Genomic DNA, 27,836 nt, shown 5'->3' with positions numbered 1-27,836 from the left:
CACTAATGTTTGTTGTAGGCACGACATATTGTGTCAACACTTGAGATGCTCCCAAGCAGTCAGGGCGTGGTTTGCCTCAGATTTGTTCAAGCATCCTCACAGGTATTTATTGCACCATGCACCATTGCAAGTATGTAAGCACTTTTTTATAATGGAATATAACTCGTCAATTTTTTTACAGATTATACGATTATCTACTTGCATGCCCATCGGCCGAAGTGAGGATGGTTTTCATGAAGATAATCGTCTTTCTTGCCCACTTCTCCGTGCAAGATCCTCCAGGTTTGCTATAATTATATTGGAATTTATTTGGTCTGGGGTCTGGACATAAGAATATCTGGCCTGTGATCTCTGTGTTACCTTTGTCAATCGCCAGAAACTTAAGTTGAAAGATGACAGTTTTCAGACAACCAGGTGACCTCCCTCCGCGAACTCGGTACGGTTAACATCGTCTGACGTGCGCTCCGGGAATTAAAATCGTTTTCGGTGGTTAAAATCGTTAACTGCGTGCTGAGTGTGTGTAAAAAGCTAGGTAACGGTGTAATCTACGTTTACTGTAAGTTTTTGAACACATTTGCCCGTATTTTATTGGATTTAAACTCGGTAAGTAATTTCCTTTGTTCATTTTTAACAGTAAGGAATTGTAGGTAGGTAAAAATATTGTATCGTCGGTACCGCGCGCGCTGCGCCGGGCGCCCGGCCTTGCGATCAGCTGGTCATAAATAGTGTTATTGTTGTTGTTAACTTTGAAAACAAGACATAATGTCTAGCCATAATAACATGCCGCCAGATAAAAATACCAACCCATTTGAAAGAAGGGACGGCATACCTCGTTCCCCGCCAACTTCAACCGGCAAACGTTTGCTGTCCCAACTATCGCCTTCATCCGTGTCACCAGTCGAAAAACGTCACCAACCCATAAGGGACGAACCGCAGTCCCCGGTAATTTCATTATTAGACACTAGCAGCGCAGTCGATGATTCGTTTAATTACTGCGAGTTAGTCCGTGAAGCGTCCTCCTACTTGGGAAAAATTAACGAATTCGCTAACGACACTGTCTCGAGGCGCAATAACTTTGCCAATAAATCCGATATAATGAACTTAACACAAAAACTGACAACCATAGTTTCTCTTCTTGCCATTAAAAACTCGTCACTTGAAACCAAAGTCGCGAATTTGGAGCGAGATTTACTATCCGTTAAACTTAATCAGGTCGTGAAACCGGCCCCCGCGGCGACTCCGGTCTCTTATTCCGAGGCCCTCAAACTGAAACTCGCGAAATCGGTTCCCCCCGTCGAGACACGTAAACCACTCCCATGTGTTATAGCCTACCCCACGCAAGAAAAATCGGCGGAATTAAAATCGGCAACTGAGACCAAGAAGGCTTTGATGAAGGTCATAAACCCGGCCGACGGTTTTCAATTTCACGGCGTTAAGAAAACAGCTAATTCGGGCGTGCTTCTGCGCCTCACGAGCGAGTCGCAAGTTAAAAAATTAAAGTCAGTCGAAGCGCTAAAATCTGCCGGCCTCCGTCTCGAGACACCCAAGGGGCGTAGCCCGCGCATCCTCATCAAAGATGTTCCACAACACATTACAGACGATAATTTTCTATTATCCCTGTACAACCAAAACGTAAACGGCGAAATTAATGTGACACAAGATCAATTCATGAGTTCGACAAAAATAGTAAGACGTCGTATTTTAAACAAAGAATACAATAACCGTAAATGGATAGGTATCGAACTAGACCCTAAAGTGCGTCAACACCTCATCGAAACAAAAGAAAAACTTTTTATCGACTGGGCGATGTGTCGCTTTGTAGATGACGTCGAACTCGTGCGCTGCGCTAACTGTCAACAGTATGGGCACACCGCTAAATTCTGTCGTGACACAAAGCCATGCTGTAAACATTGCGCTGAAGGTCATAGCTCGGATAGCTGCCCAAAAAAAGATAAAGACGACTTTAAGCCGGTTTGCGGTAGTTGTTTGCGATATAAAAAACCGACCGACCACCCCACAGGCTCCCCAGATTGTCCTACGTATAAGTCTAAAATGGAGCAACTTATTTTAACGACTCGGTATGGATAGTTTAAATATAGGACAGTTAAACCTCCACAATAATAAGCACGCAACGATAGAATTAGAAAAGTTGGTTTCCGATTACAATTTAGACTTGGTGCTCGTACAGGAGCAATATCAACTCGCGTCGCTACGGTCGAAGATAGTACAAATTAATAACCTAGCTCGCGCGGGTATTTACACACCTCAGTCTAGATTTTCAGTCACGGCCTTAACTAACCTTTCGACGTCGCACTGTGCGGTAGCCGAGGTCTCGTCTTCTCAGTTTAGATTTTACGTTGTAAGCTGCTATTTTCAGTACTCGGACTCCGTAAGTCCACATTTACATCAACTTCGCCGCGTATTACAATCTCTCGCGGGTAATAAAATTATTATTGGCGCCGACGTCAATGCATCCTCGCCCTTATGGCACGGCCAGCTTAGGTACACTGACCGCGACCGACGTACCGCTGTAGAAGACTTTATTGCGGAGTTTAACCTCCATATTCACAACACCCCCGATGCACCACCTACCTATAGTAGCCCAACGGGCGAATCGTCGATTGACGTCACGCTATCTAGCGCGTACGTCCAGATTAGGAATTGGCGTGTCCTTCCCGATGCGTCATGTAGTGATCACCGCTTACTGGTGTACGAGTTTTCTCGTGCGGTCCCGAGTGATACCGTAGTCAATTCTAATGACTATAAATACAATGTTAAGAACGGCGATTGGAAATTATTCCGCTCCCTCATTACCGCTCATGCCGGAGACTTCACTCGGCCGGATTTAAACGTCAATGAGTGCGCGGAAATTATGTCAAACACATTTGTTTACTGTGCCGATGTAGCCTTGGGTCGTAGACCTCTTAAAAAAGTTCACAACTGTAAATGGTGGAACAGTAATCTTCTTAATCTTCGTCGGGAATTTAGAAGGGCCAGGCGCAAAATTAATAATCTTCGTAAATCTGGCCACGACCGTTCGGATGATAATTACATAATTAGTTTAAATAACCTACGCATTTCAAGGTCACGTTATCGCGCTGCCGTTACATTAGCGAAAAATAATATGCTGAAGAATGCCGCGAATAGACTGGATAAAGAGGGTCCCTGGTCCTCTTTATATCACGAGCTTAAACCCAGTAGTAGTAATGAGCCAAACTTTTTCTCAAATATTAAAATTAACAACTCTTACACTTGTAGTTTAGAGGAAACGGCGAAGGCATATCTAAACGTTCTCATCCCAGACGACGAGCCCTCCTTGGATGATGAACACCATCGCGACATTAGGAGTAGAATGTTAGACCCCATTCATACACCGGTCTCAGATGTACCAACCCCGGAGGAGTTTATTAAAATAGTAAACCTTTTGCCTATAAAAAAATCTGCGGGCGAGGATAAAATATCGAATATTATGATAAAGCAAGCGTGTTTAGCGGCCAATTCATCGATTCTATATGTTTACAACAGATGTATCGCAGAAGGTATATTTCCAAAAATTTGGCGTTCCGGTTGCATAAAATTAATACCTAAAGCGGGAAACAAACCTCCTGACGACCCAAAATCTTACCGTCCGATAACGTTACTGCCTTGCTTAGGTAAATTACTAGAACGTCTCATCGTACCTCGCCTGCTACCCGGTGGCCCTAAATTCCATAGCCACCAGTTCGGTTTCACCGCCGGGAAATCGACTGTGGACGCGGCGTTAGAAGTAAGAAAAATAGTTAATTTGTCGGAAACTAAATACGTGGTCGCTATTTCATTAGATATTTCCGGGGCCTTCGACCATGCCTGGTGGCCGATGGTGCTATTAAAACTAAAAAATCGAGGGTGTTACTGCTATATTTATTCTATAATACATTCTTACTTTTCTAACGGTCAAACTAAGCTTCGTCTAGGACATTGTACACATGTCAAAGATTTAACGTGCGGCTGCCCTCAAGGATCGGTAATTTCGCCTAAATTATGGAACATCGGATTCGACGATTTGTTAAGTCTTCCACTTCCACCGCTTTGTATACTAGTTGGTTACGCCGATGACGGGTTTCTTATCGTTCAAGCAAACTCGCGTTCCGAAATTGAGTCTAAAGCCAACAGTAGTCTTAATTTAATATCTGACTGGGGTAAGCGTAATCGTCTGAAATTCGCCGCGCAAAAAACTTACCAAATTCTTTTAAAAGGTTCCCTTATATCTTCCCCTAGCATTAAACTTAACAATATTAACGTTAAACGCAAACAGTCGCTCTGTTATCTTGGTTTTTACTTAGAAAATAAATTTACATTTTTAGAACATATAATTCAAACCGGTGAGAAAGCGAAACGCAACTTTTACTCCTTTACCAAAATATCTACTTCGACATGGGGCCTTTCATTCAAAACCCTAAAATTAATTTACACTGCTACTTACCTTGGTAGCATTTGCTACGGGGCCCCCGTGTGGGCCGACAGAGCAACTATCGGCGCGGCTCGTCGCAAGTTGCTACAAAGCCAACGTCTTGCTCTTATATTCTTGTGCAAAGCTTACAGAACCACAAGCACCGAAGCCTTGCCCGTGTTAGCCGGAGTTTTACCCGTTGACCTTGAGATTCAGCGTCGTGCGACAATGTACTATCATAACAAAAACATTGACAACCCGCTCTTTTTAAGCGCTCGCGATAAAAATAAAATAGCAAGATTGTTTGAACCTTTAGAAAACTCTTTGCAAAGCCTAATCTCCGAATGGCAGACGCGTTGGGACTGTTCCACCAAAGGGCGACATCTTTATAATTTTTTCCCTAATATTCGTGAACGACTATCCAAACATTGGATGGATATTGATCACTGCGTTTCTCAATTCCTGACCGGTCATGGAAATTTTAAGGCCAAACTCTACGGATTTAATCTGGTAGCATCACCCATGTGCGAGTGCTCGACCGAAGGCAACATGTTTGTACAAACAGCTCATCATGTTCTCTGGGAGTGCAGTCTCTGGCAGGACGAAAGAACTACAATGCTAAACAACCTACTCTGCACATCTGGTGTCGCATACTACGGTGATCTCGTGGACAGCGCTAGGAACTTCCGTGCCTTCAAGCGTTTTTGTCACAATTACTATTGGCAACAGTCTAACACAATAAATTAATTTAGCTGTAGCATAGTAGTCACTATTATTATTAACGTTAAATTCCCGTGGTGCTTCTCCCCTTCAGTTCTTTGACTTTCGGTCACTGCAACTTTGTGCTGTCTCCCGCTTTATATTGGGGAGGGAATCTGGAATTCTTCCTACTCCTCCTATTTTCTTCTGATTAATTTCGTTGCGGGTCCCAAGACAGCTTTAGCATGTCCCTCGGGCTCCCTGAGATCATATCAAAGGGTTTTCGTGGTTGGATGCCGCTGTCGATCCTGGCGACACAGGAGATACAGTGGTGGGAATGTGTGGTGGGCCAAAGCCCGTTTAAAAAAAAAAAAAAAAAGACAACCAGGTGAGTGGTGACTGGTGACCCACCTAGTTGTCCTAACCATAATAGGTCTACCAGAATCTGATGGCAAAAAGTGAGAAAATAAATTGACTCTAGAAATGCCGGGGTAATAGGAATAAAACATTTTAATCCTTTTTATTCCTTTAGGCTTTAGCGGCTTATTTTGTGTGTGAAACATGCAAATATAAAAATTTATCCAATAATCAAGGATATTTTTTGAAAATATGCGTGACACATAATACTTGACAATAGTAGGGAAGTTACCTAACAAAAATTAATCGATAAGTAAATTAAAAATATCGAATCACTTCGTAAAAAAATTGCAATCGAAATTATCGATTTTGTACTGACTTTTCAGATTGGCCCCGGCGATTTAAGATGGCCGCCTTTTTTATCGATTTGATTTTGATTCAACAGAGTCAATCTCTATTGGCATAAGTTCCGTTTCATGCATCTGACATTTTTCAAATGTTTTCGTAACTATAATTTTATACTCCTATTTCACAGTTAATATTATAATTTTATATTAATAACATAGCATTTAGCAATTTTTCATTTTTAGGATTCCGTACCCAAAGGGTAAAAACGGGACCCTATTACTGAGACTTCGATGTCTGTCCGTCTGTCTCCAGGCTCTAACTCAAAAACGGTAATAGCTAGCGAGTTGAGATTTTCACAGGTTATGTATATTTGTTGCCGCTATAACAACAAATACTAAAAACAAAATAAAATTAATATTTAAGGGGGGCTTCCATACAACAAACGTGATTTTTTGGCCTTTTTTGCTCTATATCAATAATGGCAACAGGTAGGTACTTGGATCTTTCGCAAAGTCCTTAGTTATTTGTGTACTTTAATATTTAATAATAATATGAAAATAAAATAAAAAATTAAGGGGGGCTCCCATACAAAAAACACAATGTAGTCAGTTAGGGACCTAATAGACCAGCTGGCGTAGCGTGGTCACCATAGAAACGGTTTCTTTCTACGGAAGAATAGACGAAGTGACAGTTAGACAAGACAAAATGACAGTTACACAATGCGCCATTTTGTCGATAAAATCTGTCTGTCGATTCTTTCCCATGTCTACTGTTGTTTGCTAGCCCTGTAGGGGTTCCTAACCTTTTACCCTGTGCGCCTCCCTAAAGCTTACGCTAAAATACTAAGCCTCCCTTATCCCAACACAACTACAATGGACAAAAAACAAACGATGTAAACTTAAATGGACTTTATTAATCGTGTACAACATATACTTAATAATGACCATTAGTGAAAATATTGGGCCTGCACTTTATTAATCGCGGTGATTGCGTCTTGACTTGTCGCCGTTGCAGTCCATCGCTCACAGTTAAAAGTGCGCGAAATTATGAATTTCTTTTTTAAGCCGCTCGTCGCGTCCCCCTTTGGATTACCCTACGCCCCAAAGTAGGGCGCACCCTACTAGTTTGAAACCCATGTATCAGACAGAGAGCAGAATTTCTCCTGCGTGACTGACAACTTGAACGCAGAATGAGAACGCAAAACGTGAACGCAGAACGCGAAACCGCGGGCCGCGATAGGTCTCTAATTAATGTGTGGGATAACGTTTGTAACAAATGTTAACTGACATGGCAGTGAGCAGCGGTTTCGGATCGTGGGCGTCGCGAGAGGAGGCGTTATCGCTGTCGGACCAGGTGGTGTGTGCGGCGCGCGCGCTGGCCGCCCCGCCCGCCCCCGCGCCCGCGCACGCGCCGCACGTCGACCACAGACACCTGCCGCTGCTCTTCAACCTCTTCCACGCGTACGCCCTGCTCGGTCTCGCTGAGAAACACCAGCTGCTGAGGGTAAGACGCTTTACTTGGATGAGTTTATCCCACAACGATAGAATACATTGTCCGTAATAAGAATCCTGCGAATTCTATATATTTTTTAATATGCTTTATATTATGTTTCTAATTTTATACATCAATTATTGACATTTCAATATTGTTTTCTTTTGCAGTTAAAAATCTTGGACATCGTTCTGTCAGTTTGTATGGACGATTCTAGTTCGTCTCTGGGTAAATATCAGTACCCGGAATCTGCTAAATTACATCAGGTATGTATTGTTTCTTCCTTACATTATTTAAAAATATATTTATTTATTCAAAGAAACCTAAATACTAATACAATATTATCTCGCCAAACCAAAGTTTATCGGCGAGATACGCTCATAAGCATCGTAAGTTGTAACATAACAAAACAAGAAACAAATAGCTAGAAATAATAATTAACATCTACAATCTACGTGGTGGGAAAGCTAAGCTAAGTTACATTTTAAACGTTGATTTTGATCAGGTGGTGTGCGCGTTGGTGCGGTGCTGTGACGTGAGCGCACGCTGCCTGTCAGCGGGCGCGGCGGACGGCGCGCTGCCGCTGCCCAACCCGTACGCCGACCCGCCGCCCGCGCACGCCGCCGCGCGCCCCGTGCTCTCGCCGCAGGCCGCCGACGTGCTCTACAATAGGACCGGGTAAAATATCTATACTGTACTCGGCGAAACATGGCGTAGCGGTCATTGACTGTCCTATCAAAAACTTGTCATTTTCTATACAAAGCCGCGATTGACAACATCTGACACTTCACTGTCAATTTAATATATTAAAATATAAAATAACATATAAAAAAATTAAAATAAAATATATAAAAAATTAAATATACTCACAGTGTGTAGCAAAAATAAGTGATAATACTTTAGGGTGTGTACGTGTTACTTGTAGAGAGATCATTGTGAAAGTAGCAGCTCTGAAAGACGAATTTTTTTTTCACTTTTGTATGGGCAAGAGCCCGAGCGTCACGAGTTTCCCCGAAAGTTAAAAAAATGTTTGGTCTTTCAGCGCTGCTACTTTCACAGTGAGCTCTCTATAAGAAACACGTACACACTCTAAAGTATTATCACTTATTTTTGTTAAACCCTGTAGAAAAAGACAAGTTTTTGACTGAGAGTCAATGACCATTGACCGCTACCGCCATGTTTCGCCGAGTACAGCATACACATAAGTGTAATAAGTTGATTGTTTTTATCTTCATGGGCTTTAAAGTCGCAAATATTAAATAGCTTACCTTTTTTAACATTAGTTAGCAGTGCATATATTATGTATTTATATTAATATAATGTATTTATATGAAAGCCAAAATGTTCCCTTACATAGAAAATAAGAATGTTAAAATTAATTATTATAGGACCTATATGAAGAAATTAACAGAAGAATGTTGCGGCTGCGAGGAGGGAATAAGATTATTACAATTCCTATGTTGGGAGCACGCCGGCTGGTCACGTATGGCGCTCGCGGAGCTGCTGTGGCAGATGGCCTACGCCTACTGCCACGAGTTGAGGCGGCATTCGGACGCGCTCACAGCGCTGCTGCTCATGGAAGACAGCTGGCAGCAGCATCGTATACATAACGTAATAAAGGTCAGTCTAAAATTTACAAAAAGTACGAAGTATGTATCCGCATCAATAATAATAGTAAGTGATTATATTTTATTTTGATATATTATGTAAAAGAAAAATGCTGTTGAAGTAAAACAAAATGAATAAGGTGAGATAGGGTTCAAACTTCAATTACTTTTTTCCAAATACACAACCATATTATAATGTGTCCGTCAGGGGGTGTCCGAAGAGCGGCCAGGGCTGCTAGAGACGGCGCTGCGCGCGCGCGGTCACTATCAGAAGCGCGCGTATGCGTGCGTCAAGCTGCTAGTGGGCGTGATGTGTCGCGCGCCGCTCGCCGTGCGGGCGCTACACGCGCAGCCCGACGCGCGCCGGCGATGGCGGCAGCTGCTCGCCTGGCTACAGGACGAACTCGACCGCGTACGTACCGTGTCTATACATTCTTCAGCGTATCGCCGAGAAGCAAAATTTCTATATAGTAAACGTATAAAACAGCGTGTCCTGCAAAAATCACTTTACACAAGATGGATGAGGATCTTTTTTTGTTGAAATAGAAAATGTAATGTTATTATTGTTTCAGAAGTATGGGCCAGGAGGATACGGCTCCTACGGTACTTGGTCCCCACCCGGCCCGTCTAATGAAACATCCAGCGGATATTTCCTAGAACGAAGCAATTCGGCACGAAAAACTTTAGAAAAGTAAGAACTTTGTGCTATCAGGAGTAGAATAAAAGTATTATTAATAGTGAGAGCATAGAATATAGATATATGGAACAAAACTAAGTGATAATACTTTAGGGTGTGTACGTGTTCCGACTGTGAAAGTAGCAGTGCTGTAATAAAAAGAAAAGTTTTGTATGGAGAAACTCGTGACGCTCGGGCCCTTGCCCATACAAAAGTGAAAAAATGTGGTATTTCAGCGCTGCTTTCAAGAACTCCACAAGGAACACTTACACACCTTAAAGTATTATCACTTAGTTTTGTTACACTCTGTATAATTAATTAGTGTATTTCCGTTGGTACCTATAACCTAGAGTTGCTCGTGAATAGACCATATCAAAATTAACAATGACACTCGACTCGAACCTAGTTTGTTTATTTCCAGAGCTTACCAGCTGTGTCCGGAGGAGGATGAAGAGGAGGAGGAGGAGGGTCGGGAGGGTGGGTCGGGATCAGGGTCCGGGGAGGGCGGCGACGACAGCGGCGACGGCGACGACGACCCCGACGACGACGACCCGCCGCGCCGCCTGCACCTCGCCCCGCCGGCGCCCCCCGCGCCGCCCGCGCCCCCCGCCCCGCCCGCGCCGCACCCGCGCGACCCCCTCGCCGGCCTCTGAATACGCATGTGCCTCTAGTCCGCCTTTTGTTTTGTGCTGAGTTTCCGAGCCGCCGGGGACGGTGAGGCGGGGGCGCCCGCAGCGTCCCGGTCGGGGCAGCCAGCGGGAAGGTAGGAGCGCCCCCGCCCGAGCGAGAGACGCGGGTCGTCGTGCAAGGGAGGAAAGAGAATCGTCGTCCGCCGTTCGCGAGCCGTCGGGCCGGTCGGCTCCGGTCCGGCGATGTTTGTTTTGATTAGTTTTGTAAAATACGTTTTGCTTTAAAAGTAAAATAATATTTATTTCTTTTGTGAAATGAGACTCTTCATCACTTACCGGATAGGATGTACTATTGTTTTGTATTTACGCGTAGCATTAAAATATTTATGACGATAGGAGGACGAAAGTGAGTAACTTTTTTATCGTTGATGCTTTTGCTCGCTTTGTACTCGGTATATTGATATGAAGGCAAACGGGAAATGTAAATATTAGTAGCATTAATATATGAATTTCAAAAACCACATCTATAAGAGATTGTAGCTGTACGTTTTAAAAAATAAATTGTTTTAGTGACTTTTAACGAAGCCGTTTTAAATACGAGAATAGATAATTTATTTATTGCTATATTATTATTTCTTGATTTGAAATATTCGTGAAAGTAAAAGCTTACAACACTTACCCCATTAACCACATTAACCGAGAAACGAATTTTGTATGAGCTTAAAGACTTGCGGATACAATAATTATTGTATAGTAAAATAGATTTTATTTAAAACCGATAACATTCGTTATCACCACGGTTTTATAATATTTATACAGTAAATTATGTTTATATGTAAACTGTTATGTAATTAATGATTACTTTGAAATAACTCGAAGACAACTTAAACATTAAATAAGGCGTTGTGGGGGTTTTTGTTACGTCGTCTTGTTACATTGTAAACTTTAAAGTTCTCTCGGAGAAACCGATTCATAAGCAAATAACAGACCTACGTAATTTTATTAGGTTATGTCAAATATAGCCAACATAATATCACGAGTCACGACTAAAGACTTAATACCACGAACCATAACAATGGCTCGTGGTCACAATAAAAACTAACGCCACCATATTGGTAATAATAAGACAGCTTTTTACACTCGTGTTGTCCAGTCAATGACATCAAATTATAATAATTTTGCCTTGGTAAAAATTAATACTGGTGAAATTGTAAAAAAAACAGCGGCTTTCGCATCTGCGCTCCCGTGACTATGTCACGAACCTTCTAAAACATGCTTTCAGGTATATCACGAGTAACATTGACTAAACAGTAAACACTAATGCCGCGGCCGCACATGCGTTTATCGTACAAAGCTTCGTGCTATGAGACGATATCATTGGACGATGCACGCAGATCGTTCAATGGTATCGTTTTAAGCACGAAGCACTACGCAGGTGCGGCCCGGGCATATGGGGCATATTCGATTATCATTTATCTTGGATCTATGAGTATATAGATCTATGAGTCAATTATATCCAATATAATTGACTCATAGATCTATATATATAGATCTATGAGTCAATTATATTGGATAATGAAATATAGACATAGTATGGTTCATTTTCTCCTTGATCATAGATTTTTGACATTTGCTGAGAGATCCAATACGGTCACAGAAACAAGTGTCGCCAGTTATTTAATATAAAAAAAGAGTTTTTAATTTCTTGTGCGTTAATATATTTCAAATAATGTAATGTTATTCTTTTTCTAATTATATACTTGCATAATCTTGCTGAAATAACAAAAAAACAAGCCATATTAAAAATGACGATGTCTTTTGACAAATCGAATTCTCTAAGATCTAATAACCCTGATGTCAATACCTGTCAGCGTTCTCCATTAGCCATTGCAACCACATATTATGACGTAAAATAGGATCAATGAAATATGATAGTGTAATACACAGATATGATCAAAATAATAGTCAATTATATTGGATCAGATATATGATCATATAAATGATCCAAGATAAATGATAGTCTAATATGCCCCTAAATATGACCCCACGAAACAACGTAGGTCCGCCGTCAGCCTACGAATTAATTTCTTTTATACGATTACGTTCTGATGACATTATGTTTACATCTCTTATTGTAGTAGATAGTTTTCCGCTCTTATCGCAATAGTTTGTTAAAGCAAGTAAACTAAACAATATAAGGAATGCGTAAAAATCTTCACTTACACATAAAATGTTCATACTATAGTTTGTGCGTTTTATGATGATATGCGTGACACATTATAATTGACAATAGTACGGAAGTTACCTAACAAAAATTAATCGATAGTTTAAAAATATCGAATCACATCGTAAAGGAATTGCAATCGAAATTATCGATTTCGTACTGACATTTCAGTGGTGCCGGCGATTTAAGATGGCCGCCCTTTTTTATCGATTTGATTTCGATTCAACAGAGTCAATCTCTATTGACATAAGTTCCGTTTCATGCATCTGAAATTTTTCAAATGTTTTCGTAACAATAATTTTTCACAGTTTATATTTATAATTTTATATTAATAAGTTGACATTTAGCAACTTTTCGTTTTTATTCATTTACAATTATAGGAAACATTTGTTTTTGTAGATGGAATATAATTTATTAAATTTAGATTTTTTTTGTTTTCTTGTAAAAAAAAACCCGTAGCAAGGAATATGAAAACTGTCACCCATATCATCTTAAAACGCACAAACTATAAGTGCTTACATACATTTTATTTCGTTGCATGTTACATTTTAAATCTAAAATTCAATTTTCAGCTCATACACTATAATAAAATAATTATGTTACAAAATTAATTTTAAATAATATAAAATTGAAAACAAACCCCAGCGACAAACCAGTATTACCTTTAGTATTAAAATAGCACACTACATTAACATGTTTGTAAATAATTTTATTCAGTGATTTTAACGAGAACATTGTTTATGAAACTTTTATTAAGTTCAATGTGTTTACAACTGTTCGGAATTGAAGACGTAAGTGGATGAATTTCCTTTATAACTTGAACAAACCTTGTAACTTACCTACTTCATCATCTGGCTATACATAAAATCCACAGTTTTTTTTATTTCAAATAATTTTTAAAAAGCTATTTTTAAGTGTTAATTAGCAGCTTCAACCACTAACGTCTTCAATTATTTTAGAAGTCAACACATCTCAAAATAATATTTTATAACCCCAACGTGGGTTTGTTAAGATGTTGTGTACATAATACAGTAATGTAGTTGTTTATTTTGTAATTAATATAAATTATAGAAAACTTATAGAAATTGTTTTTGAAATTCATTCCAGACGAGTCATTTCATCTTTTATAATGTTATCGTACTGATGTGAATGCGACCGCCGTACCGACAAGCCACGTAAGTGTTCATAACTTCATAATATTGAAAATATATCACGTGAACATCGTTAACACTCGCCAGCTGGTATAGCGGTCACATACGAATGTCGTCTGTGCTAAAGATGATACACTCGTTCTAGTTTACTCGGAGTAATATAATGTCGACAACAGGACGCGTTCGATAGTTTACGCATAACACAGCTGACCATCCTACATCACAACAGCTAGATACATAATTAGATTATAGTGCTGCCTCTTTAAAAATCATGATCTGAAATTGCCATTTAAACGTTTGCATTTGTTTAATATTAAAGTTGTTGATTTCGCTTCGAGCCATGTACTAATGAGTCGAATGTCGTGTGAATATTAATCCGTGTGGCGGCGCGCGGGGCGGAACGGCCTAACGACCGCGCCCGCGACTCCCCGTAACTTATTGCTAGCGTTTTATATTTAGTTAAGGAGTGTAGATATTATAGAGCTATTGAACACTAGTCCAACGGAAGGTGTTGCCGCGTCGATGTTTCGCTTTGTACTATATGTTATTTATTTTTATATTTGATGGAGGTTGTACTCCCCTCTCTCGATGTCGTACTGCCGGGCTAACGGCGACAGGCCGCGTTATGCGCGCGGCGCGACGTCGCTCGGCCGGGCGGTCGCCGGCGGCGGCGCACCGATGCGGACCGTACTGTTACGTTTCCACGGCGACTGTTAAATATAGTAGTAGGGGAGGCCAAGAGGGGATTTCGCGACTAAGCTCGAGCGTGTCACATTTACGCTTGTAGAGGTTTCCCACATGTCTCTAATTATCATGGTATAAAAATCAAATTTCTTTATTGGTGGATTAAAAAATAGTACATTATACACACCTAGGGCAGGAAAATAAGAAATGTCTCAGATCACATATTGTAATTGTTGGCCGAGGCGAAGCCGAAAAAGTTTTTTTAGTATTAAAATATGCCATCGGATCTGTCAGATTAAGATAGGGGATAATAAGTATACCCAAAATAAGCTTATACATAAAGCAATGATGATTTACAGGTAGGGTAAGCCTGTGGGAACATATTAAAATTTCAAAAAAAAACTTCAGATTTTCATATCTAAGCTTCCCAGATATTTTATGTCACACTCGACTAAATGTTTTAATTCTTTGTTGTCTAATACTATTGTAATAAATTACCTATACATACAAGCAATTTTTTTATAATACGGTTTTTCTTATTCATAACTTTAATATAGCTGTTGCTCCTTAACGCACAGCTAAAATAAAAACGCTTATATTATTATTTTCTCCATTTTACCTAATCTATTAAACCCACTACTAACTACACTTTACTAGTATCTACACAAATAGCACACTGGCCTCCCCTACTATAGAGATCTTACAATATATTCCATGTCAATAAAAATTACGAGTCGAATCATTTTATATGCTATAGAGTTCAGTTTATAGTTTGTTAATCTTTGTATTTTTGTATAGTGGCGTTGCGGCGCCGGGCGAGTTTGATACGTTTCTTATAACTTGATGCCGGTCGCGTCGACCTCGTGCCTTATAATTCGTTTTCTCCGTCTGATTCACTAGCTATCGATACGATACTAGGCTTATCAACTTCGAAACGAACATACTCAGTGGAGTTTTCACTCGAGTAGAAGTAGTACCGTCAGCCCGCAACGGAGCGCCTGCGCGATGCCGCCGCTAGCGTACAGTGCAGCTCGGTGCGTAGCCCTTATCGTTGTTAACTTTATAACCAAAGATGGATATATCGACGGGGACCGTCGGCGCCCCCGCTCGTCGTAGCTTAGTGATTGAAATGTTTTTGTATAACTTTTATAAAATGCAAAAGTTGAAAATGTTTTTGTTAACAAAAATATAACATGTGATCGATCTTAGGCTTAGATAGTCAGATATACTATATATTATATATATATTATTATAATGTAATGTTGAAACATTAAGACGAAACTGCCAATCGCCGCGCGCCGGCGTCCGTGCGTCCCGAGATCGTGTACAAATATCACAGGCCATTTTTTTACTTGTGAATCTGTTCTGTGAGTAAATGGTCCGCGTTTCGCTTGAGGTTTTAAAATGTTATTTATTGGTTACATTTTTATCTTATTTGATGAATTTGTAATACCGTGTCACGCAAGTAATGCATATTCGCCTGAAAAGTGTAAAGATTTTAAATGATAGCACAGTTGAGTTTTGTATAACATTTCTATGGCATAACTATAACGGACGGCATTTGACATATTGGAGTGCTCCTACGCGAGCATTCATAGAAACATAATAAAATCGAAACAATAAAACTTACATGTATTTTTATTTATAATCTATACTTCCTTCTTCACTTTCATGATATAATATGTAATAAAATTATGTGTAGACTGTATCTATTAACCCGTCGATCGTGGGAAAACGAGACAATAGATATTCTATTGTGTCTCGTTCACCGGTAAGCGTATGGGGCTTGATGAATTAATTAATATCATAAAAAAATAGTTTTAAAATGTTACATAATATAAAAATGTCATATTTTTATTAGAGATGTGCCGATCATGATTTTGGCCGACTAGCCGACTAGCCGATTAGTCGGTTGCAAAGAAGCCGACTAATCGGCCGACTAGTCGGCCAAGCCCATCATGGTTTCGGAAGTTTCCGTAACGCTTTTTTACTGCTGTTTCGCGGGTAAGTCGCACACGCCGCCTGCAAACGTGTCGAATCGTGTTATATTTAGGTACTTCGCGTACGTTTTTTTTTTTTTTTTTTTTTTTAAAGAAGGCAGGTCACTGTAGCCCTGACGTCACTGCGACCCATGAGGATCTATTGTGACTCCTTCGCATTAGAGTATCATCCCCAACCCTATACTGCTCATAAATTGAACGATATGGTTGGGGTTAGTGCCACGAATTTCCTCTGTGGACGAGTATTCGTGGCGACCAAGGTGCCTGTTCCTGCTCTGTAGTAGAGCAGGGCAGTCGAGGAGAAGGTGAATAGGTGTTTCATCCTCCTCCTCACATAATCTGCAAGTCATTATGCTACAAATACCCATTCTGTTTAGGTGTTTGTTGAGCTTGCAGTGCCCAGTTAGGCTTCTGGTAAGGATTTTTAATTGGTTCCTTCCCAAGGTGAGCACTAATTCTGATTGTTTCTTGTTGAAGTCAGGAATTAGTGCCTTGGAGTGTTCAAGGCCAGGGGTCTCAGCCCATTGCTTCCTGCATAGTCTGTGACCCCATTCCTTGAGCACTTGCTTTGTGGTACTGGGAGTTATACCACAGACTGGTTCTGGACCATATATGAGACTCTCGGCCCCAAGCCTAGCCAGCTCGTCAGCGGTTTCATTGCCGGGGACGTTGCTGTGGCCCGGGACCCATACTAGGCGGATGTTGTTGTTCCTTCCCAGCATGTTTAACGTCTCAATGCATTCCAGAACTAATTTGGACGAGACTTCTGCGGCAGTCAGTGCTTTAAGTGCAGCTTGACTATCGGAGAAGATAAAAACGTTTTTATTAACTAGGGCCATCTCCAGGCTTTCTAGTGAACAACCGAGGATAGCGAAGACTTCAGCCTGAAACACGGTCGCAAACTCCCCCAAACAGGCGTATTTGCCTTTTGGTGGCCTGCCTCCGTAGATTCCGGCTCCCGCACGGTTGTCTTTCCTTGATCCATCCGTGAACCAAACTATGTCGCTAGGGCGGACATCGATTGGATTTTTCCTTTCCCAGTCCTCCCTGGAAGGTATAAAAACCTGGTACTGCTTCGAAAAGCTATACACCTTGATCATGGCATCTGATGGCATGGCCATGATAGGTGATTCACTGAGAGACTGTTCCAGCTGTCGAAATGGGGTGGAGACCCAATTCGTCCCACCCGCCGTCCTGGCCCTGAGAGCCACCTTTTTGGCCTCCATCTGAACAAGCAGAGGAAGCGGAGTTAAGTTGATCAGGCCCTCGATGGAAGCGGTGGGTGTTGACGAGAGTGCACCCGTGATTATTAGACATGCCAGTCTCTGTACGCTGTTTAGTCTTTTGTGACAGTTTACTTGTTCAGCCTTTTTATGCCACACTGCGCAGCCATATATGTGGTAATCGGTCTCACTACGGCTGTATATAGCCATAGCATTGCCTTCGGCCGAATACCCCATTTAGAGCTGACAAGCTTCCAACAGGAACCCAGAGCACATCTAGCCTTTTTCGTAATATACTCGATGTGCTTATTCCAAGTGAGTCCTTTGTCTAGGATTACTCCTAGATATTTGACATCACCCGCAAACTTAATAGTTTTCCTAAAGAGTGTTGGGGGTCTTAGTCCCTCCAACTTCCTCTTTTTGGTGAAAGGTATCAAGACCGTCTTATCAGCATTTACTGTTAGCTTGACCCTTTGGCACCAATTCTCGACGACTCTTAGTGCTGACTGCATCAACCCAGCGACCACCGATGCGCATTTTCCCACCACCATAATCGCCAGGTCGTCAGCGTACCCTTGAGCGTAGTAACCTATGAGGTTCAGTTCCCTTAGTAGCTCATCCACTACCAGGGACCATTCCAGGGGTGACAGCACACCTCCTTGTGGGCAACCTTGTGTCAGCCTGATTTTGAGTGTCAGGTCCATAATAGTCGATGAGGCTACCCTATTGTCGAGCGTGGCTTTGATCCATTTCCTAGTTGTTGGATCTATATTCTTTGAAGCCAGGCCATTTGTGATAGAGCTGGTTGAAGTGTTGTCGAATGCGCCTTCAATATCGAGAAAGACACATAACGCAATCTCCTTATCTTCAATTGCTCTATCAATCCGATCTACCAAGTCCATTAGGGCCGTCTCGGTAGATTTGCCTTTTTGGTAGGCATGTTGTCTTTCATGCAGCGGCATTTTAGTGAGATAGGTGTCCCTTATGTGTAGGTTGACCACCTTCTCCATTGTTTTAAGCATGAAAGAAGTGAGGCTAATTGGTCTGTATGACTTTGGTAGAGCTTTGTCTCTGTCCCCACTTTTGGGTATGTAGGACACCCTTACCTTTGTCCATGCCAATGGGATGTAGCCCCACGCAAAACTTGCTCTGAATATTTTCAGTAGCATAGGAAGGATAATGTCCTTGCCCTGCTGTAGGAGGGCCGGAAATATATTATCCTCGCCGCCGGTCTTGTAAGGCTTGAAACTGTCAATTGCCCAAGTGACTCGGTCAGGCTTAAAGATCACGGAAGCTCTTCTCCAATCGTCAACTGATGGTCTCGTTTTAATAATCGTATGAGAGAAGGCTTCGTGATTTTCGAGATGGATACTGTTGGGGAAGTGAACGTCGGCTAGTAATCTTAGCGTTTCTTCCGCCGTTTTAGTGTAAGTACCATCTGGCCTTTTCAGAGTGCTGGGATGAGAGCTAGGGGCCTTAGATATGACTTTATATAGTCTGGAGGTTTGCGAGGTGTTATTCACTTCCTCACAGAACCTTGCCCAAGAGCGTCTTTTGGCCTTCCTTAGCTCCCTATTAAACGTCGTCAGGGCGGTTCTGTATGCGTCCCAGTTCCCGTCTCTTTTGGCTCTGTTAAACAGAGCTCGAGTCTCTTTCCTGAGTTGCGCCAGAGTACCATTCCACCAAGGTACATTACGTTTATTTGACGTTTTCTTAACAGGACAGCTTCTGAGGTAAGCATCATTCAAGCTATGCTCCAGCTCTCCCACCGTTAGTTCCAGTTGTTCTACGGTCTTGACAGCTTTGTTGACTGCTGCGAGGTTTAACTGCAATTCCTCTCTGAATACACTCCAGTTTGTAGCCTTAGGATTCCTATAAGTTACCTCTTTCCCAGGCATACTGTCATGTATATCAAACCTAATGTAACAGTGATCGGACATTGAGTTATCGTCCGATACATGCCAGTTACAGGCGCGATGTCGTATAGGGCCTGTGCATACTGTTATGTCAAGGACCTCCTGTCTCAGTGGGTTGATAAACGTTGGTTTAGTACCCTGATTCAAAGTGTGGAGGTTATTAGTAAGTAAGAAGTCAAATAGTTTCTCACCTCTGGAGTTTACGTCGGTGCTGCCCCAACTTGTATGATGTGAGTTGCAATCACTTCCCAGGATAAGTTGGATGCGCTGATTCTCGACGTAGTCTATTATCGGTGATAGCTGCGTAGTGTACGTTACTTTATTTTGTTTCTATGATACAGTTGATGATTTTCATTAAATACCTATTTCATGTACATGAAATCTCGATTTAATAATACATATTTAATTTGTTGTTAAGATAATATTTACAAAAATATTTTTTTTACTAGCAAGTTATTTCAGAAACACTTCATTTAATTTTAAAATACATGTATAACACTGATCGACTGTGATATACTTAAACACATTATAAATAATGATCAAGGTTTTTCTTTAATGTAATTTCAAAAAAAGCAAAAAAAGTAAGAAGCCGATTAGTCGGCGCTTTTTGCCGACTAGTCGCCGACTACAAAAGTGGCCGAATAGTCGGCTTTACCGACTAGTCGGCACATCTCTAATTTTTATGGCTTCTTACGATGGCTACTACGGGGGAAATATACTTATTATAAGCTACTATAACATTTCATTAATTTTTATTTATTAATTATTAGTAGGTAATAATTTACATAACAAATCATTACAAATATATTATAATGATGAGGGAAAACGATTCGCGAATGCGTATTGACTAACATTGGATGACGGTTGACCTGTTAACCCTATGAGTGTTTGTGGTCTCGATAAACCGCTACTGGTTTTTCTTATCAATGCATACAATATTTAAGTAATAGCACGTCAGTCGCCGCTCAGACTGCAGGAAGGAGTCACTATGGACAAATACATTAGCATCAAGGACTTGGAGGACGCGGCGCTCGAGGTCCTGCCCAAGGCCACCCGCGACTACTACAAGAGCGGTGCAACTGACGAATTCACCCTAGCCGAGAACAAACGAGCGTTTCAAAGGTAACCATAGCGTCTACACAGTAAAGTGGATACTTACTACGTATTTTTAAGAATTCTTGGGTCCACTTGCGCCAGTCTGGGTTAAAACTTATAAGTATCCGAAATTTAATATTAATATTATGTGTTTATTTGTTTTTTGTCTTTATGATATGATTGGCGCAAGAGGATCATGTTTTGTAAGTATTTAGGAATTTTAATAGATGAGATAAGCATCTGCTTATCTCATCCATTAAAAATTGAAGCAATTGACCAATAATAAATATTATTACATATGATATAATATTATTGTTTCCTCACACTTTTCATATCGATGAGAAGTGTGATGTAACCTACTATCTTCAAAGTTTCCAGACAAATTTAAACTATCAAGTCGACCTCTCTTGTATCTTATAATAAGTTAATTAATCGCTATACGAGTCAATTTATAAAACAGTTAAGAATTTGCTTATAACACTGTTTTGTTTCCTTCAGAATTCGTATCCGTCCAAAATGTCTGGTCGGTATAAAGGGGTGCGAGCTGAAGACGACGGTGTTGGGCGAGACGGTGTCGATGCCGATCGCCATAGCGCCCTCCGCCATGCAGAGGATGGCCCATCCCGACGGAGAAACCGCTAATGTAAAAGGTAGGTAGGCTACCTAAAATAATTTAGTTAATACCTCAGATATCGATGGGGCCTGTTAGAGAAACTCTAAATACACTCTAGATAGAGAGCTGATCGCTCGCATTTATTGCATTTTAGAATTCGTTGCATGAAATGAATAATGATGTAAAACCGCAACCGCACCGTACGCGCCGCATTTCGTGTACTATGCAGTGCATTCGACGCGTACGGCGCGCCGTACGCGTCGAATGCACTGCATGCGCGTACGGTGCCGAAAAGTGCGATTAGCTTGCCTTAGTTTATTTCTGCCGTTTTAAGTTTAAAACCGACTGTTGTCCAAAAAAATATAAGGCGGTTTCGTAAGTCCCCATACTTGCCCTTACACATAAATGTTTGTTGTTATCAGCAAAGTTTATTTTCAGCCGCCCAAACTAAAGGAGTAGTGTACACCCTGAGCACCATCTCCACCAGTTCCATAGAAGAGGTGGCGGAGGCCGCGCCAAACGCGCTCAAGTGGTTCCAGCTCTATATATACAATGATAGGTAATCAGCTGCACTCGGCATTTGACTTTAATTTAATGAAGGATTTGACAGAAAACGTACCGAGCTTAATACATTTTATTTTTGCTATTTCTATCCGAATTTATTGAATAGCATACTATCAGTTGTAACTTGTAACTCGTAGGTACACATATCTACTACGTTCATGATTAATATTTATTTGTACGCGATAACTTTTACTTTTGTTCTAGGGAGATCACCAAGAAATTAGTTCAAAGAGCTGAGAAGGCCGGATTCAAGGCTTTACTCCTGACTGTGGACACGCCTCTGTTTGGAGTAAGGAGAGCCGATGTGAGAAATAAATTCAATCTGCCCAAACACTTGAAGTGAGTTGGTTTTTTTTTTTTTTTATATATAAAAAGGGACAAATCGAGCAAGCAGGTCACCTGATGAAAAGCAACTACCGTTGCCCATAGACACTCGCAATATTAGAAGAGCTGTAGGAGCGTTGCTGGCCTTTTAAGTGGGAATACGCTTTCTTCTTGAAGGTTTGCAGGTCGTATTGGTCCGGAAATACTGCTGGTGACAGGTTTTCCTTTACATAAACATAGACAAACTAAAAATGTATTAATTTCAGCCTGGCTAATTTTGAAGGGGACATGTCAACGAAGATTCACGAGTCCGGCGAAGGCAGCGGCCTCAACCACTACGTCAGCGGTTTGTTCGACAAGGGTCTAACGTGGGATGCCATCAAGTGGCTGAAAAGGTATAGATAGCAGCTCAGTATTCTATATAAGTACTTGTGAACTTATATAATGTATGACGTACAGATCCACAGAACAGGTTTTTCATAGCGTATATCACAATTCACAGTCCATAGACAGAATTGTCTAACAAACATATTGGAAGGAACTTCAATTTTCATGGATATTTTATGACCGCTATATCCTCCATAGCGACCGACCGACCGACGAAATCGTTGCGGTTGTATACAGCACTTTAAAGTTGAAATCCATAAAAGCCGTATATTTCTTGTTGAACTCAGTATAATATTGTAAATAGGTAAACAGCTGTTACACAACAAATATACAAACCAATATTGTCTTAAACACGCACGTCAGTTTTTCTTTGAGTTAACCCATATAGACCCGACGTGCCCAAACGAGGACACTTTTAAAATTACTTAAATTTTTTGTCTTTCAAGTTTATACTTATTTTTATTGTAAGTATCAATTTGCTAAAAGTGTATTTTTTTATTCCTAGAAGTAACAAATAATATTGAAATAGTTCACAGTGTTTTATAACGATTTTTCTGAAGCTGTTTCTAACATCCGAAATGACGCCAAGTTAGTTTTTTTTATTTTTAAGTTTTTCTTCTAGGCATTTATATTTTTTTACTTGAAACAGCTCATTACACTATAACCTATAAAAAATATACATATTAGTGTGAAAAGCTTTAGTCTTTATAAGATTAGGAGTAGTTTTACACAAGTGTCCCTATTTGGGGCCAATGGGCACATTGGATGTAAATTATTCCGATTTCTGTCCACCGATCAATGTCGTATAATCAATGAACTGAAGGGTATTCAATAGCTATGATAAATACTATTGACTTCAGGAAGTTGCTATGATAGAAGATGACAGTGGAAAGATATATTTATTCGTATTTCCTTCGCAACCATGTGTCTCTTTACCAGTTTTTCACTACTCCAAGGAGTAGCTGGCTATTGTGCAACTGATACTGTTGGCCAAGGCAGTACAGAAAAGTGTCCTCTCGTATCCGTCAAGGATATGAAAAAAAAAGAAAACGACGAGTTTGACTACCGTTTAGACCAACTAAATCAGAATTTGTTTTACATCGGCTGGATTATAATGTCTATGCGATCAGGGGAAGCCATTACAGCGTTTTTCTTCTGGGAAAAGTAAACAGATGTATTACTGTTGAAAAAATGTGGACGTTAGCTTCCTACATTTTTATCAAAGCTATAACAAGGATATGCGTGGGGTCAAGTCAACTGGTCAATCGATTTTCTCGCACTGTTATACGAAACAAAAGTTGGTGGTAACTGGTAGGTACTGTTTACGCACATGCTGGATGTAGCAGTGGCAAACGCATGGCAGCTGTATCATCAAAGTAATAAAAACAAGAATTGAATCAGTTCCAATTTCGGCGGCATTTGGTCGTCATTACTTGAGACATACAAGCGGAAGAATCCTGCAACATACTAATAACGAAGTAATACATATCTGTACTGCCAAACCTGCAGCATGAAGGGTCAATTTCCCGAAAACTGTCCCAACAATCGCGTTGTTCTGGTGGGCTAGCATTACGTCATGAAAAAGGTCAAATGCAATTTGAGAAATGTATGAAAACATGGTACATTCATAAAATATGTATCGAAAATTTTCACACCGTATGATCCCATTGGCCCCATTTGAGGACGACAATTTTTTTAATATAAGAATTCAAAAAAAAATAAGTTTTTTTGTGTTTTCCTAATAATTTTATTGGTTTCTATAAATTAATAAAGAAAATTCATATTTTCCATGGCTCAGTTTCATTTGGGTCTAAATGGGTTAACTAAATCTTTTCATCCGTCTAACAATAATCTAAGGCCCAAGCAGTTTAACAGCAATATGTTTCTCCGAACATTGCTGACTGCTGCGTTACTATTGTCATGAATCATGATGTGTGTTACAGTATAACGAAGTTGCCTATCGTGGCGAAGGGCGTGCTGCGCGGTGACGACGCGGTGCGCGCGGTGGAGGCGGGCTGCGCCGCCGTGCTCGTGTCCAACCACGGCGCCCGACAGCTGGACGGCGTGCCCGCTACCGTGAGTATTGTTAACAGGTTACGGGTACTACAACGCCCACTGTGTTTAGAGTTGACTGTAGGTTGATGAAACAAAATCTACTTGCAACATGACCACTGTATTTACTAAATTATTTTTTGAATTGCTGTCTGTAGCAAGCGTAAGGCCTAAGCTCTGCCTCGAAATCAGCGGGAAGCGGGGCGGTGGCGGCGGCGGCGCGGGAGCGGCGCGTTCCAATGTATAGATTTATATGGACCGGTTCTCGAAAACAGACGGCTATTAGACGGCTACCCGCGCCGCCGCGCCGCCACCGCTCCCGCCCCGCTGCCCGCAAAATTCGATGCTGAGGCCTAAGTGGGTTAATAAAACACATGTGGCCCATTATGGCCTCATATGGGAACGTCACGCTAGCGCTTCCCAGGGTAATCAACTTAATTGTTTTTTTACATGAAGTTATTTCGATACATCTTGCCTGCCGGCTGCAGTTATAAATCCAGAGTAAAGCATGTCTATTCAAACCCCGAGACGAAGGTCATCAGTTTTTTTTAAAGTTTTGTGTATACTTCACGGTAATTGCGCATCTTGCGTAAGCAATGCAACAGGCGTTTAGCAGCATATATTGCCAAACGTTTAATGCACTGCTGTAGCAAGATTCACAATCACACTGCTTGTCTCCTCTAACATATAAAGATCTAGTATCTCTAGACATACTAAGAAATATAAGATGGTTTCCTTAGATCGAGGCGCTCCCCGAGGTGGTGTCGGCGCTGCGCGGCCGCGACGTGGAGGTGTACATGGACGGCGGCGTCTCTACCGGCACCGACGTCTACAAGGCGCTGGCGATAGGAGCCAAAATGGTCAATAGCCCTTTCGACTATTTAACTTTGACTTATTATATTATGTTAGATGTTGCCCGCAACTTTGCTTGTGGATCTTACCTCTATAGGGGCATGTACAGAAAAACTTTCAACTTTTATAAAATTACAAAGGCTCTCTGACTCTAGGTCCATTAAAAAGTGTTTTACATAATAATCTACATATATTATACATATTAATTTCTGTAGAAAAATAGCAGGTAACTTTGCTGATTGATTATAATTATTGTTATTATTATAGGTGTTCGTGGGTCGGCCCGCTCTGTGGGGTCTGGCTGTGGGCGGACAGGCCGGAGTAGAGAAGATGCTGGACATATTCCGCTCCGAGCTGGAATACACGCTGCAGCTCGCAGGTTTGTTCCTCTATAATATAATATGTAGCTTGTTTAGATTATTTATAGTTTTAATAACACTGGTGCGAAACGGCGTAAGTGGGCCCGGTCATTGAAAAATATTATTGAACAATTTATTTGACAATAAGATTGAAAGGCGGGCGCGTTCAATGTCAACCCTAGACGGTCAATAAAATACGTGATATTGCACAATAAAGATACAACCTGGAAAAACTCGTGTTTGAAGCCAAGACTCATTTAGGTTAGTGAGTCAATAATAATAGTAACAATATTATTCCTGGCGTTTCTTCTTCCTACTAAAGCGATTGCAGCCTGACTATCATACCTCTATAATCAATTTGTAAAGATACCATAATATGGGACCTTTACAACCAGAATTCAGAACATATTACCATAATATAGGGGGCTTTCATAAATGATAATTTATAATGTAAAACTTGTTCAGTACAGTGTACTTTATCAAATAAGTATGTCAATAATAATTATTGTTTGTTGGGCTGTATTCTCAGGGTACTTACTTGGCTGCTTTAAGGTCACCTAATTTTAGTTACAATATTAGAATTAAACATATTAGTTGTAGAAAGTAAAGAGCGTGAAGCCCGCCGACAAACCGCAATGTGGTTTGGCGGGTAATTAGATTAAGTTTTATTTGTGGAATTTTTCAATAAAGGATTTTTATTTATTTATTATTATTATTTATTTATTATATATTACTTCATCATAAGATTAGGTATTGATATAATTAAGTATGAAATATGAGCTGCAGGTCGTAAGTTTATCTATATTTTTATACTGAGTTTAAAGTCAATTGCTTACGGCAGACCACAGAAATATTATTGTATGCTGTGACCTCTTAGATTAAAATACTTCCTAATCTCGTAAGTATGTAAAAATCACGACGTGTGGAATCGGCGATTTTTATTATTTTGTTAGAAGTTTCCTTAAAAAAATCGGCCAAGTGCGAGTTGAACTCGCGCACGAAGGGTTCCGTACCACAATAGAGCAAAAAAAATACTGAAAATTGTGTTCTTTTTTGTATGGGAGCCCCCCTTAATTATTTAATTTATGTAAATTTTATTATAAATGATTAAAGTGCGAATAAAATAGAGTATTTCGTGAATATTTCAAGTGCCAATATGTATTGCCGTTATTGATTACGAGCAAAAAATAGCTAAAAAATCACGTTTGTTGTATGGGAGCCTTAAATATTTAATTTATTTTGTTTTTAGTATTTGTTGTTATAGCGGCAACAGATATACACAATCTGTGAAAATTTCAGAAGTCTAGCTATAGCGGTTCTTGAGTTACAGCCTGGAGACACACAGGCAGACAGACGGACAGACATTGAAGTCTTTGTAATAGGGTCCCGTTTTTACCCTTCGGATACGGAACCCTAAAAATGGGAAAGATTACATGATATTAGTTGGGTAAATAGTAAATACCTAACTGCGCCTGTAGGATTGTGTTTTTGGAGAGTATGACGTATGTGTGTAATGTGTATAATTGTTAGGCTCGCTCTGCAGTCTGAACGGCTTGACGGATTTTAGCATGATGGTGGTGACTGGTGTCGTTAGATGCGTGTTTACTGTGAAAGACTGGTTATATCAAAATTTAAAAAAATACACATAAAAGCAGTGGTTTTTTTTAATTACTCTTTTTCTTGATACTCGGTGGGTAACGGTGGTAATGTTTGTGTTTCCAGGTACACCTGACGTAGCGCAGGTCACCAGAGACATGGTCAAGCACGAGTCGGAGTACGCCAAGCTATAAGTATCCTACGACTTCTGTTATAAAATGACTTCAGTATAATATTTATTATAATTTTAATAAACGGGCAATAACAAAATATTTTTATTTGGCAATCAATTTTCTGTACAGCGAGTACAGAACCTCCGGCGTCATGTACGGTTCCCGAGGCCATAAAACTCGAGATATTTTCTGAAACAATATTTAACTTATTTAACTTTGATGGACAGGAAGGAAAACCAAATATAAGCAAGTTTTGTAAGATTAATGTACTGTCACCGTCATACTAATATTTACTAACTAATAACTAAACCGTCATACTAAAACTAATGGTACCGAAATTTCCGTTGCCTGACGAGTTTTGTGGTATTTTCATTTAAGTATTGTAGC

General features: G+C 40.5%; 2 protein-coding genes across 4 annotated transcripts in view; both read left to right on the top strand.

Annotated features, from left to right (window-relative positions):
* Positions 1 to 11,720, top strand: part of LOC121729906 (probable ubiquitin carboxyl-terminal hydrolase FAF) — a 36,159-nt gene extending 24,439 nt beyond the window's left edge. For 2 of the 3 annotated variants that reach the window (XM_042118604.1, XM_042118602.1), the window contains exons 42-50: positions 19 to 102; positions 182 to 282; positions 7,128 to 7,336; positions 7,495 to 7,590; positions 7,830 to 8,002; positions 8,713 to 8,944; positions 9,140 to 9,343; positions 9,504 to 9,622; positions 10,029 to 11,720. In XM_042118604.1, coding sequence (XP_041974538.1) covers positions 19 to 102; positions 182 to 282; positions 7,128 to 7,336; positions 7,495 to 7,590; positions 7,830 to 8,002; positions 8,713 to 8,944; positions 9,140 to 9,343; positions 9,504 to 9,622; positions 10,029 to 10,260 — 1,450 coding nt within the window. In that variant the 3' untranslated portion in view covers positions 10,261 to 11,720. The remainder of the gene's footprint in view (positions 1 to 18; positions 103 to 181; positions 283 to 7,127; positions 7,337 to 7,494; positions 7,591 to 7,829; positions 8,003 to 8,712; positions 8,945 to 9,139; positions 9,344 to 9,503; positions 9,623 to 10,028) is intronic. The other variant, XM_042118603.1, reaches the window with a different exon arrangement.
* Positions 11,721 to 14,820: 3,100 nt separating this feature from the next.
* On the top strand, positions 14,821 to 27,546 carry LOC121729907 (hydroxyacid oxidase 1). The gene is made up of 10 exons (XM_042118606.1): positions 14,821 to 15,329; positions 20,379 to 20,556; positions 21,028 to 21,179; positions 21,581 to 21,701; positions 21,911 to 22,045; positions 22,297 to 22,425; positions 24,361 to 24,493; positions 25,210 to 25,329; positions 25,589 to 25,700; positions 27,403 to 27,546. The coding sequence occupies exons 2-10, from the start codon at positions 20,423 to 20,425 to the stop codon at positions 27,468 to 27,470; spliced, it is 1,104 nt and encodes a 367-aa protein (XP_041974540.1). The 5' UTR covers positions 14,821 to 15,329; positions 20,379 to 20,422; the 3' UTR covers positions 27,471 to 27,546.
* Positions 27,547 to 27,836: the final 290 nt, after the last annotated feature.

This window comes from Aricia agestis, chromosome 8, assembly GCF_905147365.1.
Source record: "Aricia agestis chromosome 8, ilAriAges1.1, whole genome shotgun sequence".
NCBI classification, from domain to species: domain Eukaryota; kingdom Metazoa; phylum Arthropoda; class Insecta; order Lepidoptera; family Lycaenidae; genus Aricia; species Aricia agestis.
Note: the sequence above shows the minus strand (reverse complement) of the source record. Positions and strands in the feature narration are given on the sequence as shown.

Bases quoted from the DNA above. Each gene is read 5' to 3' on its own strand.
- LOC121729907 (XM_042118606.1), top strand. From the start codon at position 20,423: ATGGACAAATACATTAGCATCAAGGACTTGGAGGACGCGGCGCTCGAG. The intron at 20,557-21,027 runs GTAACCATAGCG...TGTTTCCTTCAG, and splicing joins AACAAACGAGCGTTTCAAAG to AATTCGTATCCGTCCAAAAT. The intron at 25,701-27,402 runs GTTTGTTCCTCT...TTGTGTTTCCAG, and splicing joins ATACACGCTGCAGCTCGCAG to GTACACCTGACGTAGCGCAG.